The 12855-nt window shown below is 33.7% G+C and overlaps 1 protein-coding gene and 1 long non-coding RNA gene across 6 annotated transcripts in view; one reads left to right on the plus strand and one right to left on the minus strand.

Moving 5' to 3' along the window:
* The first annotated feature begins 294 nt into the window (after positions 1-294).
* On the plus strand, positions 295-1890 carry LOC142231523 (uncharacterized). Of its 2 annotated transcripts, XR_012720816.1 has the most exons (5): positions 295-404; positions 492-694; positions 803-864; positions 930-1344; positions 1409-1887. It is a non-coding gene; the product is annotated as an uncharacterized LOC142231523 (long non-coding RNA). The 2 variants fall into 2 exon arrangements; XR_012720815.1 differs by having other exon boundaries at positions 492-864; positions 1409-1890.
* A 360-nt stretch (positions 1891-2250) lies between these two features.
* Positions 2251-12855, minus strand: part of Graf (GTPase regulator associated with FAK) — a 365913-nt gene continuing 355308 nt past the window's right edge. For all 4 annotated transcript variants that reach the window (XM_075302144.1, XM_075302145.1, XM_075302146.1 and 1 more), the window contains exon 13: positions 2251-5723. In XM_075302144.1, the coding sequence (XP_075158259.1) occupies positions 5623-5723 (101 nt within the window). In that variant the 3' untranslated portion in view covers positions 2251-5622. The remainder of the gene's footprint in view (positions 5724-12855) is intronic.

Here is a 12855-nt window from a genome sequence, read left to right on the forward strand (position 1 = left end):
TGACAGTTCCGAAGATTAAGAATAAACGAGAAAAATAAGAGCACGCTTACACACTCTTTCGTTTACCTTTTTGTAGTTTGCCAATTTTACACAACAGAGGATTTATAAACAAATTAATATATTAAAAGTTCATATTTGAACAAAAATTGTGACCAAAACCGCGAAAATACGAAATTTAATTTTGAGCAGCATTGCTCTTTACGAACAACACAAAAGCAAATGCGCGAAAATTAATGTTTGGGACTGACTCTTTACGAAAAAATTAAAACGAAATGTCAGAAAATTAATTTTTGGAACTGACACATTTTTTTAAAGAGAATAGTGGATCATCTATGTATTATAAGGTCTATCCCAATAAACACAGGATAAGCGTTTTTCAAATGCAACAACTTTTCAGTTTGAGGGTAACTATAATTATCAACATAAATTCAACTTGACTTGAAACAGCTCATATTCAATACATCTTCAAATTGTTTGCGATTTACTTCCAGTTTACCAAAATGTTGACGAAATCTTTGAAAAGGAGTTGAAGATAATATGAGAAAACTTTGACAAAACACTACCCTAAAATGCAACGAAAAAACCATGTGGTTTTCAATACTTGTTTGTGCAACAAAGTTCGTGGTCAATTGAAAGAAATAAAAAACATTTTAGACAAAAAACTGAATTTACTCCAAATAGTTTCTAATAATACGTAAGTGAAAATAAAAAAATGATATGAAACTTTAAGAAAGACACTAAATTATATCTCTTTGCCGAAAACTAAAATTATGGATTCTACGTTCTTTAAAACATTAAAAAGCTGACCGATGAAAAAATGTTGGACAAGTAACTGGAACTGCTTCAAATAGTTTATAATAATTGGTAAGTCAATATGAAAAATTAAATCAACACTTTAGAGAAGTCACTAAATTTAAATCTCATTGCAGAAAACTAAAATATTTGGATGCTGCATTCTTGGAAACATTAAGAGGTTGACCAATGAAAAATGATGGTGGCTTATCGAAAAGAGAAAGTTTCCATAAATCAAAGTACAATGAATTGAACTTGGTATTTATGCTTTTCAATATCAACTACTGGGTGATAATTCGCATCACGCCTATAGTTTAATTTACATCGCATCATCGGTTTAATTTGATATTTTGTGAATTGAAATTGCTGGAAATTTATTCTAACTCTCTAGTCATCAAGTTCCTTGCTAATTTCCCGAATTTTAATGAGTTTTACAACAATTTTGTGACACCAACGTTCTCGAGGAATTTTGTGGTACTGACCACGAAGTACGTGGTCAGTTATTTTTATTGACATAAAACTGAAATTAATCCAAAACGGTAATTATAATTGGTAAGTCAAAATAAAAAGTGAAATGAAAACGTAATGGAAATCACAAAACTCGATTGTTTTGCAGAAAACTAAAATCATTGGATGTTATATTCTTGGAAGATGTTGACCGGTGAAAAAATGATGAAGGAAACAACAAAGAAAAGATTCCAGAAAACTTGCAAAGGGCAACCAATTAAAACAAAGTGCAACAGTTCCTAAATCAAGAACTTCTGGATGAAAATGTGCATTACATCAATTTACATTCCGTCATCAGTTTGATATTTTGTGAATTCCTCTTGATGGAATCTATTCTAATACGCAGGCCAGCAAGTTCCTCGATAGTAATTATTTGAAATTGTCAGCATATTAATTAATAATTAATTAATTAATAGTTATGTGACACCAACATTATGGGGGAAATTATACATGAAAAATGTTTAAGTTATTTAAAGTTGTATTGACAGTTTTAGTTATTAATACCATTAATAAGATAATTATGTTTTGATTGGTATTATAACATATTATTATTTTTATATATTGTTAATGTTATTTTTAATATTATTATATTTTTAACGAAAAAAAAAATTAATAAAATGTACAAAATCACTAGAAATTTAGTGTTGACTTTCAGTAAGAACTGGGATTGACTTTCATGCAAATTGTGGTTAGAAAATATTCGCAGCAATATTAATTTTTAATTTGTCTCACATTGAAAACTGTTTGAGAAATTATTGAGTAGCAATGCATTTCAATTTGAGGATTACAATTGAGAGATTATTGCTATTGTGTTGAATTTTACTGTTGAGGGTAATGTCTGTTTTTTGTTGAGAACGCGATTTTCTCAACAATTTCTCAACTTGAATATTACCCTAATCCTTTGAAAAAATGTTTGAAAAATTATTGCATTTTAGTATTTTTCAAACGTTTGTGTTTATTGGGATGGTTTTATCCAGCGCGAACAGAGAGAATGAAAATACAAGAGGACGACAAGTTCTCTTCTGCGAGGAAAACAAATGTCAACCGTATAGATGTCGCACAATGCCTGCAGCATTGGTATTACCGACTTTGGGGTCGAAGGGCTGTTTTGATAATTTCTTTATAAAGGCATCGGCAGCTATAATTTCAAATTGTCTGCCAAAGAATTTAATGGAATGAAATCATTTATAAAAAAGAACATTTGTTACTACAAAGTAGGTTCCAAATCCTATTTTCCTTACGTTCCGTTAACCGGCAGAGAACTGAACTGGGTGACGCCGACGCAAACTGTATGATATTTGAGAGAAGCGCCGACAAAAACTACCTACTGAGTTTCGCCATAGATTATAGAATATAGATGGATGAGCCATTTCTCTCCGCGGAAAAAATGAGTCAGTTAAAAAAATTAATTTTCTGACATTTCGTTGGCTTTTTTCGTAAAGAGCCAGTCTCAAACATTAATTTTCCGGCATTTGTTTTTGTGTTGTTCGTAAAGAGCAATGCTGCTCAAAATTAAATTTCGTATTTTCACGATTTGGTCACAATATATTAATTTATTTATAAATCCTCTGGTGCATCTTAAACGTTCTAATTTTGTGTAAAATTGGCAAACTACAAAAAGGAAAACGAAAGAGTATTAAGCATGCTCTTATTTTCTTCGTTTATTCCTAATCTTCGGAACTGTCAAACATAGTTTGACACGGATGAACCATCTATATAACATAGGGTCTATGAGTTTCGCGTCACAGTTTCGTTGTCTTTTCATTCTTTCTGGCGCAAATCTTGCCAGTTTTTATTTTCGTAGTATCGTGATTTTGATTCACAATAGATAATGTGTTTTTGTACATGTTCCGGATAAGATGTACAATGAAAGAACCAAAAGCACTTGAATGCAGGATAAAATTGCTCACAAAACGAGTTAAAAAGAATTTTCATTAATTTTTTTTCAATCAGTATGTATATAACATTCCACCAGCATCTCGCTTTTAGCTAAATTTGATTGAAAAAGACGTGTGGTTAGATCTCTGCACCTATTTCATAATACTCACAAACACTGCTTAAATAAGAAAGCTCATGTAACTGCAAATAATAGACGCAAAAATACTAGTGATATTGATTTAGCAGCCGATGTTTGTAGTCCATTGTGACACCTCAGGCGGTGAAATTCGTTGTTATCAATGTTTAGTCTCCTTTGTATAGTCCGAACGGCGTTTCGCATTTCTATGTGAAACAATCAGTGGCTGCCATCCGCAATGCAATGGTAAAAGTACATAATTCAACTGTTGTTATTCTTTGGGTGAATGTCATTGGTGCTATTTCCTTCGTCGATTCGAATTCTTATCAAATTAATAACTACGCAATTGTTCCGAAAATCTAAACAGAGTATATGAAATTAAAAACGTAGAGGTATTTCACAGGGCGTTCTTGCCCAAATCCGAAAAAAAAACCTTTTACAAGTTATATCCATAGTAATATAACATTAAAAATAGAATATCCTATTTCAATTTGTTATAGCTAAAAAATTGAGTGTATTTTTGAAAATTCTTGGATGTAAATAGATAGCGTTTGGACAAATTCTATTAAAGAAATAATTCCCCAATGGACAGGCTTCGTATTCAAATATAAATAAAGATAGCTTCTTCTTCAATATTCTGGATAAAATCAGCCATTTTATGCTCTATTTGAAACATCTATGAAAGAAGTTAACAAAATTGATTTTTCTATTCAGTTTCATTTGTGGTTTATTCATTCAACATTTACATTCAGTAAAATTAAACATAAAATTCTTAACTAAATTATAATATATAAAAACTAATAGTTATATATGTATAGGATGTATATATATATATATTGTTTTTCACAAACAATTTGTTATAAAGAAAGTATCGATTAAGATTTTTGTATATATCAGTGTATATATTTATGTACAAAGTAAGCGTTTCAAAGATGTTTTTATTTTGTTTTAGTTTATTTTTCTAAAGTACACACTAAGCTAGGACATTGAACAAAAGAAATTTCTATTTCTTGTTTTATTTTTTCAAACAGCCGATAACAAAATCAAGGTAATATATGTTTATATAGGATGATATTGAAGTTATTCAAGGAGGAAGAAGAATATCGTTGTCAGGCTCTTAGAAAAATGCCCAAGAACAACTATTATAGGTGGTTGGCTATCATTGAAATTTGGATTTCATTGTTTTAAGCTTAGTTTTGTGTAAGGAGTTTTACTATTATATTTATTGGTAGCAAAAATATGTTTTACTGTAGTATTGTAATAAAATAAGCCTTTTATATATGTATGTATGTATGTATGTTTATATGTGTATTGGTATATTCGTTGGAAAAAATTTCAAATACAATAGAATACAACAATCATATAGGTATAAATAACAAGCGGTTTTTAGTTACTTTCAAATTTCTCGTACATACACATATTCACACAAAACATTATCGATTTTGGGTTTGATATTGAGATAAACACGATTTGGTTTGATTTGGGAAAAAGTGGGTATTTCATAAGAGGAGTTCCATCGATAAATAAAAAAGAAAGAAATTAAATATACATTTCACATAAATAAATATTTATAATAAGCATTTAGCATTTACATAAACTTTACATAATTATTCTACATAAATGTGCGTAAGCAATTTTTAGTAGATTGATTTTTTTGTTTGGATTTTTTAAATCGTATCAAACAACGTTAAAGGAGGAATGGTTTAGAAATTAAAACTCTATTGCCTGGAACGTTTCTAAGTGGACATGGCATCCGCATTTACTTGTTTATGTGGTTCTAACGTAAACTGGTACATTCTAATTATTTGCAATCCATTTTGGGGGTTTGCAATTCAACATATTTGCTTTATCCTCTTGGGCTTTTGTTAATAGATTTATATTGTGCTGGATTATTTTATGGCTTTTTTCTGTATAATTTTGAATATATTTTTTTTTGCTAAAATAACTTTTTCAAATGTAAATTATAAGTGTGGGAGTTTTATGTTTTTTTTTTCTAATTCATTTAATTTTGTTGTTTTTTTTTTTTTGTTTTGCAAAACATCACATTGTTGTTTTTTGTTTAATTATTATTGTTATTTGGAGTTTTCTATTTTCTTGTAAGTTTTTTCTAAAAATTTTAATAATTCATTGTTTTTCTGGGATTTCTAGGGGCTTCATTAGATTAAATCAACTCCTAATTAATTATATTTTATTTTTAAATTATTGGTGTATGTGGGTGTTTGTTTGTTGTTGTTTTTTTAGTTTATATAAATAATGCAATTTATTACTAAGCGCGTGTTTAAATATAATTGATGATTAGACTTACATGACTAATGGTATGGTTTCAAGTGTTCAACGTAGTTTTCTGGTATAAGTCCAGTTTTACCATTTAAAGTACCCTGCAACCAGCCAGGTTCGTGTGAAAATCCCACTGTAAATAGGAGTACAAAAATATTATAAAATAAAGAATCTATAAAGAAATTATTTGCACATTAACCAATGCTTTGCATCATTACAATATTAAATTACTAAATTTCTTCCCGATAGTTTTTATTTGTAATAGGACTAAAATCATTTAGTTTTTCTTAATTTTATACATGTTTCTTTTTTGTTATCAAATCTATAATTCCAACGGTTTTACTGGTGTGTTAGTTACGGTTTTCTACATCTTAGTCCATGTCCAACATGAATAGTAATTATATCAGTTTCAGTGACTTTACAATGAATAAAGGGTGATACGGTCAAAATTTGGTCAAGGGAAAACGCGTGTAAATCGGTGAAATCGTTTATTTAAAAAATCAAATTAAATTTATTTTTCAAGTTCAACTAGTATAAAATTCAGGAAAAATATTCAGTTAGGCTTTCGCTTTTCCAAATCCGAATTGCCGGGCCTCACGCTTGACACCTGCCATCAGATTTTGTACACCCACCTTGTCCACCTTCTTCGCCGCAGAAAGCCTGTTTGCCTTGAACTGCTGCTCGTCCTTAGCAGTTTTTTTGGTCTTCTTTAGGTTCCGCTTGACAATAGCCCAGTATTTCTCAATTGGACGGAGCTCTGGCGTGTTGGGAGGGTTCTTGTCCTTGGGAACCACCTGCACGTTGTTGGCGGCGTACCACTCCATGGTCTTTTTACCGTAATGGCAAGATGCCAAATCCGGCCAAAACAGTACGGAAGAAGCGTGTTTCTTCAGGAAATGCAGCAGACGTTTATTCAAACACTCTTTCACGTAAATTTCTTGGTTGACAGTCCCGGAAGCTATGAAAATGCTGCTTTTCAAGCCACAGGAACAGATGGCTTGCCAAACCAGATATTTGTTTGCGAACTTTGACAGTTTTATGTGCTTGAAAATATCTGCTACCTTTCCCCTTCCTTTTGCCGTATAAAACTCCTGTCCCGGAAGCTGCTTGTAGTCGGCTTTGACGTAAGTTTCGTCGTCCACTACCACGCAGTCAAACTTCGTCAGCATCGTCGTGTACAGCCTCCGGGATCGCGCTTTGGCCGTCGTATTTTGTTTATCATCGCGATTTGGAGTCACTACCTTCTTGTAAGTCGATAGTCCAGCTCGTTTTTTGGCTCGATGCTCGACGATACACCCAGCTTATTTGAGGCATCCCGGAGAGAGAGGTTAGGGTTTCGCTTGAAACTACCGGCAACTCTCTTTGTCGTCTCAGCGACTTCCGGTTTTCGATTCCCCCCGATCCAGATTTCCTGGCTGTCGACAAACGTTCCCCAAACACTTTAATTACATTTGTAACGGTTGATTTGGCAACTTTTAGCGATTTTGCCAGCTTTGCGTGCGAGTAGCTCGGATTTTCGCGATGCGCGAGCAAAATTTTGATACGCTGCCTTTCTTGCTTGGACGGCATTTTGACAACTGAAGAGTGAATTCCAAAATCAAATAGGAGCAACATTCTACACACACACCTTCAAAATGAGGGGTGTTCAGGTTTTTTAAATGCAAAATTGAAAGAAATACGTCAAGTTTATATTGACCAAATTTTGACCGTATCAGCCTTTATGGTCAGAATACTTGCCAAACATCAATACATAAAGCCTAATTAATAAAATAGATGCATTCAGAGACTTGTCTTTGAGGACTCGAATTTTGATGTTGCCTGTGTACTGTCATATTCGAAGAGCAAAATAATATGATAGGAGCTATTTTTGCGGCAACCATGTAACAAATTCACCTGCAACTATGTTGGCTCAGTGAACATGGTTCTAAGAAAAATAAAATTTTCCTCATCTAAAATGTTATTATATTGATAAAAAGAATTTTGTTTCCATTAAAAGACAATGGTCACGATCTAAAATGTTATGGTATTCGTCAAAAATGTTTTTCTTCCAGTGAAAAGAACATGGTCACAACCTAAAATGTTTTGATCTTTATGAAAAACCCTTTTTCGTCGTCGAAAAAAGGACGCCACAAAATTAACTTTTTTTATTTATAAACTAATTCATTGTTTATTTGTATTTACGATGTCGCGCAAGCAAACATCACATATTTTTACACATTTTATTTTGGTTCAATTTCAACAATAAGTAATCATTCCAAATTTACTTCGTGCCCATCAAATGTACCAATGCATACATCATGTAACTGCAAATAAAAGTAAATATACCACATATCAAAATGCAGAACAAAAACCAGGTACATTTTTTTCAATTACACTTTCCTTTTTTGTGTTCACATAAAACCACGTGCCACTTCTGAGTAAATAAATTAACACAAAACACAGTAATTCCGTATTCTCCGTCCATTCCAAGAAACAATCAACACACGGCTGACGCGCAAATTGAAAATCGTGTGTACCTGCTCAATGTTTTTATAAAATTATTTTCGCTGCAAAAAAATTAAATGGTCACGAAAACAATGTACATGGTCTTTATGGCCATGTAATGGTTCTAGACATGTCTATACGTAACCTATAAAAATACTTTTCTCTCTGTATAAAATGAAAAAAATGAAATGGTCAGGTACATGATTTTTCCGACCATATAATGGTCTCAAATTCTATCATTTAAATAATAGAATATGTTTGCGGCATTTCAGAACCATTTAAATGCTTATTGTCAACATATATTTTATTACAAGGGCAAAATATATGGTTTTCGCGACAATTACATGCTCTATATAAGCATTAAATGGATGCGGCAACCATGTCCAAACATGTTTTTTCTGTGCGTGCTGAATACATTTTTATTGAAATCAAGGAAACTACTCGTTGGGTGTACATCCTAACAACACAATGATTATTGATTACTTTTTAGATACGTTGAGATTACTTAGCGTCCCCTACGTTGATGTCCTAGTTTGTACTGATTTCGATTCGAATTTGCTCAGGGAAACCATGCTATCAGATGACATGTTGTCTGTGGGATAAACAACTACTCATTTCTCTACAACCTCCAATACACTTTTGGATGTCTTTTTCGTTGGAGATGTCTCCTATATAGTTTTGTATGATCAAATTTCGGCACCGATGTTTTCTAGGCATGGCCTAATATGTTTGTCATATGAATTTTGTATGAAATCGGTAGGAAGGACTTATTCATATCGTGATTATAGGAATTTAAACCAGGACCTTCTTGAATGGAAATTTTATCAGATTGATTGGGATACTTTGTTTTATTTGCCGTCTATGGATCAACAGTTAAATTTTATTCAGCATAATCTAAACGGACTCTTTGATGATATTACGCAGGAAATTGCTCCTAATTCTAGACTTGGTTCACGGCGAATATTAGGGATCTCAATCAGCAAAGAGATATGTCCTCTGCCAGGCGGAAGCGCTTTAGAACGCCATTGCTACTTGTGGAATTTCGTATGCATAGAAGGACTGTTAATGATTCGATAAGGGTAGCTAAGACACGGTACTATTCGGAAACATTTCATAAAGCCCTGGATACCAGGCGATTCAGGAAATAGGTATTGAAGATGGCAGGATATTTGGATATTTCACCAGTGTAGCTAATAGATATGGTTTGATGTGTAGACCATGAGGAAGCTATGGCATTTTGTTTTCACAAATTAAGTCCAATGCAATAGGTCCTGATAACATGGATCCTAAATTTATACATCTTATTACCTCATGGGAACATCCTAAAATGGCGTCAGTGCCGAAAACGAATAAGCAATTCCGTTCAACAGCAATTCTGTCTAAAGTCTTTGAAAATCTGTTACGCAAACAAATTTAAGTATACTTGCCGGAAAACGCACTTCTCACTGAATATCAGTCAGGCTGTCGTCCTGGTCATAGTTGCGTGACTGCACTGGTTGAAGTTGCGGAGTAATCTAGCGAATCTAGCGGATCGTTCTCAATCAGTTTATACGGGGGGCAAAATGTCTGACCCAACGGAGGTGAAGAGAGATGTTCCACAGGGATCTATTCCTGGTCCTCTTGTCTTTTCCATGTATATTAACGATCTCCCACAACAATTGCATGATTGTAAGATTAAAATGTATGCAGATGATGTACAGGTATATTTGGGAAGTCCGAAGTAGAGGTGTACACGTGACACTATATTCTCTTGACTCACGAACATTTTCATGACTCACGCTGATGGCAAAACCTTGAGTGTGCGCGAGCGTGATTACCAAACCAAATGTCGTACGTGAGCGTGAGTCACGAAAATAATTTATTCATTTTCAGTTTTAGTAATACCTAGGATGTTAACAGTTTAATAACGCTCTCGATTTTAATCAGATGGGACCTCTGCGTAGTCTTTAACGATTAAGCGATCGGACGGATCATATTAATGCTAAGACAATTTTACGCGAAATTGAGGCCTTTATGCATGCACAGTTTTACACTCCAAAGGGAATCAGGATACTGCTCGCGAAGACTTTTCTTTTGCCCACCCTACTTTATGCTTGTGAGATTTTCGCTAATTGTGACTCAGTCAGCCATCGTAAGTGGAATATTGCTTTTAATAGTGTTATAAGAAATGTTTATAGTTTGGGAGCTATTATCATGTTTCAAATGTTCGGGACAGTCTTTATCATGTAAGCTTTGACAGCTTGCTGAACATAAGAGCTCTTATTTTACTGCATCAAGTTGTTTATAAGCACGAACCCAATAGCCTCTTTGAAAACTGCGATTTGCGCAATCGAATAGAGGTAAGAGAATAATACTATTTTGGCGACGTAGATTTGTTACGGAATGGCAATTTTTTATTCATTCGATGCGTCTATGGAAAACACTCCCAAAAACCCTACAACACAACAGTAACTCCTTAAATTTTAAAACGAATTTTTTAAATGTTTCCAAAATTCCAATCTATGCACTTTAATTATAAGACCTTGTCTTGTTGTGCATGAAAGAATTAAATAAATAAATAAATCTACTTATATGGTGTATTTTAATAGATTGTATGTTAGCATTACACGCTGGTATTTACACACCCTTGTAAGCTGTTTTAGGCATAAGGGTCCTTTATGAAACTTTTTAATAAGTGGTTTTTTTTATAGGGTCTGTAATATGAATTAAAATCATCTTTTCAAAAAAATACATTTTCATTGATACTAACATATAGAATGACGATTAGTGAGAAATTCACCACTAGTTATAATAAACAAAGGGAGCCACCGTGGTGCAATGGTTAGCATGCCCGCCTTGCATACGCAAGGTCGTGGGTTCGATTCCTGCTTCGACCGAACACCAACAAGTTTTTCAGCGGTGGATTATCCCACCTCAGTAATGATGGTGACTTTTCTGAGGGTTTCAAAGCTTCTCTAAGTGGTTTCACTGCAATGTGGAATGCCGTTCGGACTCGGCTATAAAAAGGAGGTTCCTTGTCATTGAGCTTAACTTGGAATCGGGCAGCACTCAGTGATAAGAGAGAAGTTCACCAATGTGGTATCACAATGGACTGAATAGTCTAAGTGAGCCTGATATATCGGGCTGCCACCTAACCTAACCTAACCTATAATAAAAAAGATAATCTTATCGGAACTAAGAGCATTGTTAATAATATACAGTCGCCGTCAGAGCTGTGGAGTCGGAGACACAGGTATGCATGTTATTCCGCTGCGTATAATTTTTTTAGATGTGCACACTGGTGCTGCGTAATTAAGCATTGACCGGCTAATTGCTTTATAAGTAGTAAACAAGTTTTTTGTCCGAATTCCATGGAGCTTATCGCAAATAGCAGTGACACAGACAGACGACAAAAACGACTGTCGAATGAGACCCCGAGAATTTTGGGATAGCCTTTAGTCGGAATAGTTATGCCGTCGATTTAGACTAAGGATATGTGTTTGGTGGCCAATATCATCAAATTTCTCGCTGTGAAACACCACCAAAATCACTGATGAGTTCGCGGCACAGCCAGGGAGGTTGAACAGCGCCAGAGATATAAACCCACATACCGACTGTCACACCAGTGTTATTCGATCAGGACACATGATAACGTAATGAATGATAACTAGGTTTTTTTCCGGGATCCCGTTCCCGGGAATTCGCTATTTTTTCGCTCCCGCTTTCCTGCGGGAATTCCAAACTTTTTAACGTCATATTTCTGTAAACCGGCATTCCAATAGACTGGTAGACTAAGTAAACCTTTATAAACAATGGGTCATTTTACCACTTTTGCAATTGCATAATTTCAAAATATTTTCATAATTATTGCAAGGATGTGTTTATGAAATATTAAAATGGCAACTTTTATTATGATAGTTACTTTAATTTCAAATATAGATGGTGTATTCCTTCTGGGAATATTGACCGAACATGTGCATATAGTGACTCTGTTTTACGATGGTGACATCGAAATAAGTTTCTTTCATTTCCATACAAGTTTTAATGTTACAAAAAAATCCCACTATATCGGAAGAAATTGACCATTTTGACAGCTTTTAGTATTTATTTACTAAAAATCCCGCTTTCCCGGGAATGAAAAAGTCCGGGAAAAAGAAAACCCTAATGATAACACAACGTACTATTTTATGTTAATTTATCGTTATATCTATACATTTATGGACCAAAGAATATCGGATGGTTAATGAATTTCCAGAAAACTGATGAAGTCAAACCTTGTGATCAGTTTACGTGGAGTTATAATAATTCACTGTGAATGCAACATATGAAATTATAATAATTTACTGTGAATGCAACATATGAAATTATAATAATTTACTGTGAATGCAACATATGAAACTGAACCGTATTTCGAGGAAAAATCGTTAGTATAAGTGTATTTTATCGGCAGGGAATTACTTTATTTTACAAACAAAATATCCTTAATTTTTGCTCACAGTAATATCCCTGACAACTTTTTTTTTGGATTCGGGGCAATTTAAGTGTCTCGCTTAGACTATTCAGTCCATTATGATACCACATTGTTGAACTTCTCTCTTATCACTGAGTGCTGCTCGACTCTATGTTTAGCTCAATGAAAAGGGACATAATTTTTATATCCGAGTCCGATCGGCGTTCCACATTACGGTGAAATCATTTAGAGAAGCTTTGAAACACTCAGAAATGTCACCAGCATTACTGAGAGGGGTGTTCGCTCGAAACTGCGGTTGAACACACGACCCCATGTATCCTATATTTTTTTA

This window comes from Haematobia irritans, chromosome 3 (assembly GCF_050003625.1).
Source record: "Haematobia irritans isolate KBUSLIRL chromosome 3, ASM5000362v1, whole genome shotgun sequence".
Lineage (NCBI taxonomy): Eukaryota > Metazoa > Arthropoda > Insecta > Diptera > Muscidae > Haematobia > Haematobia irritans.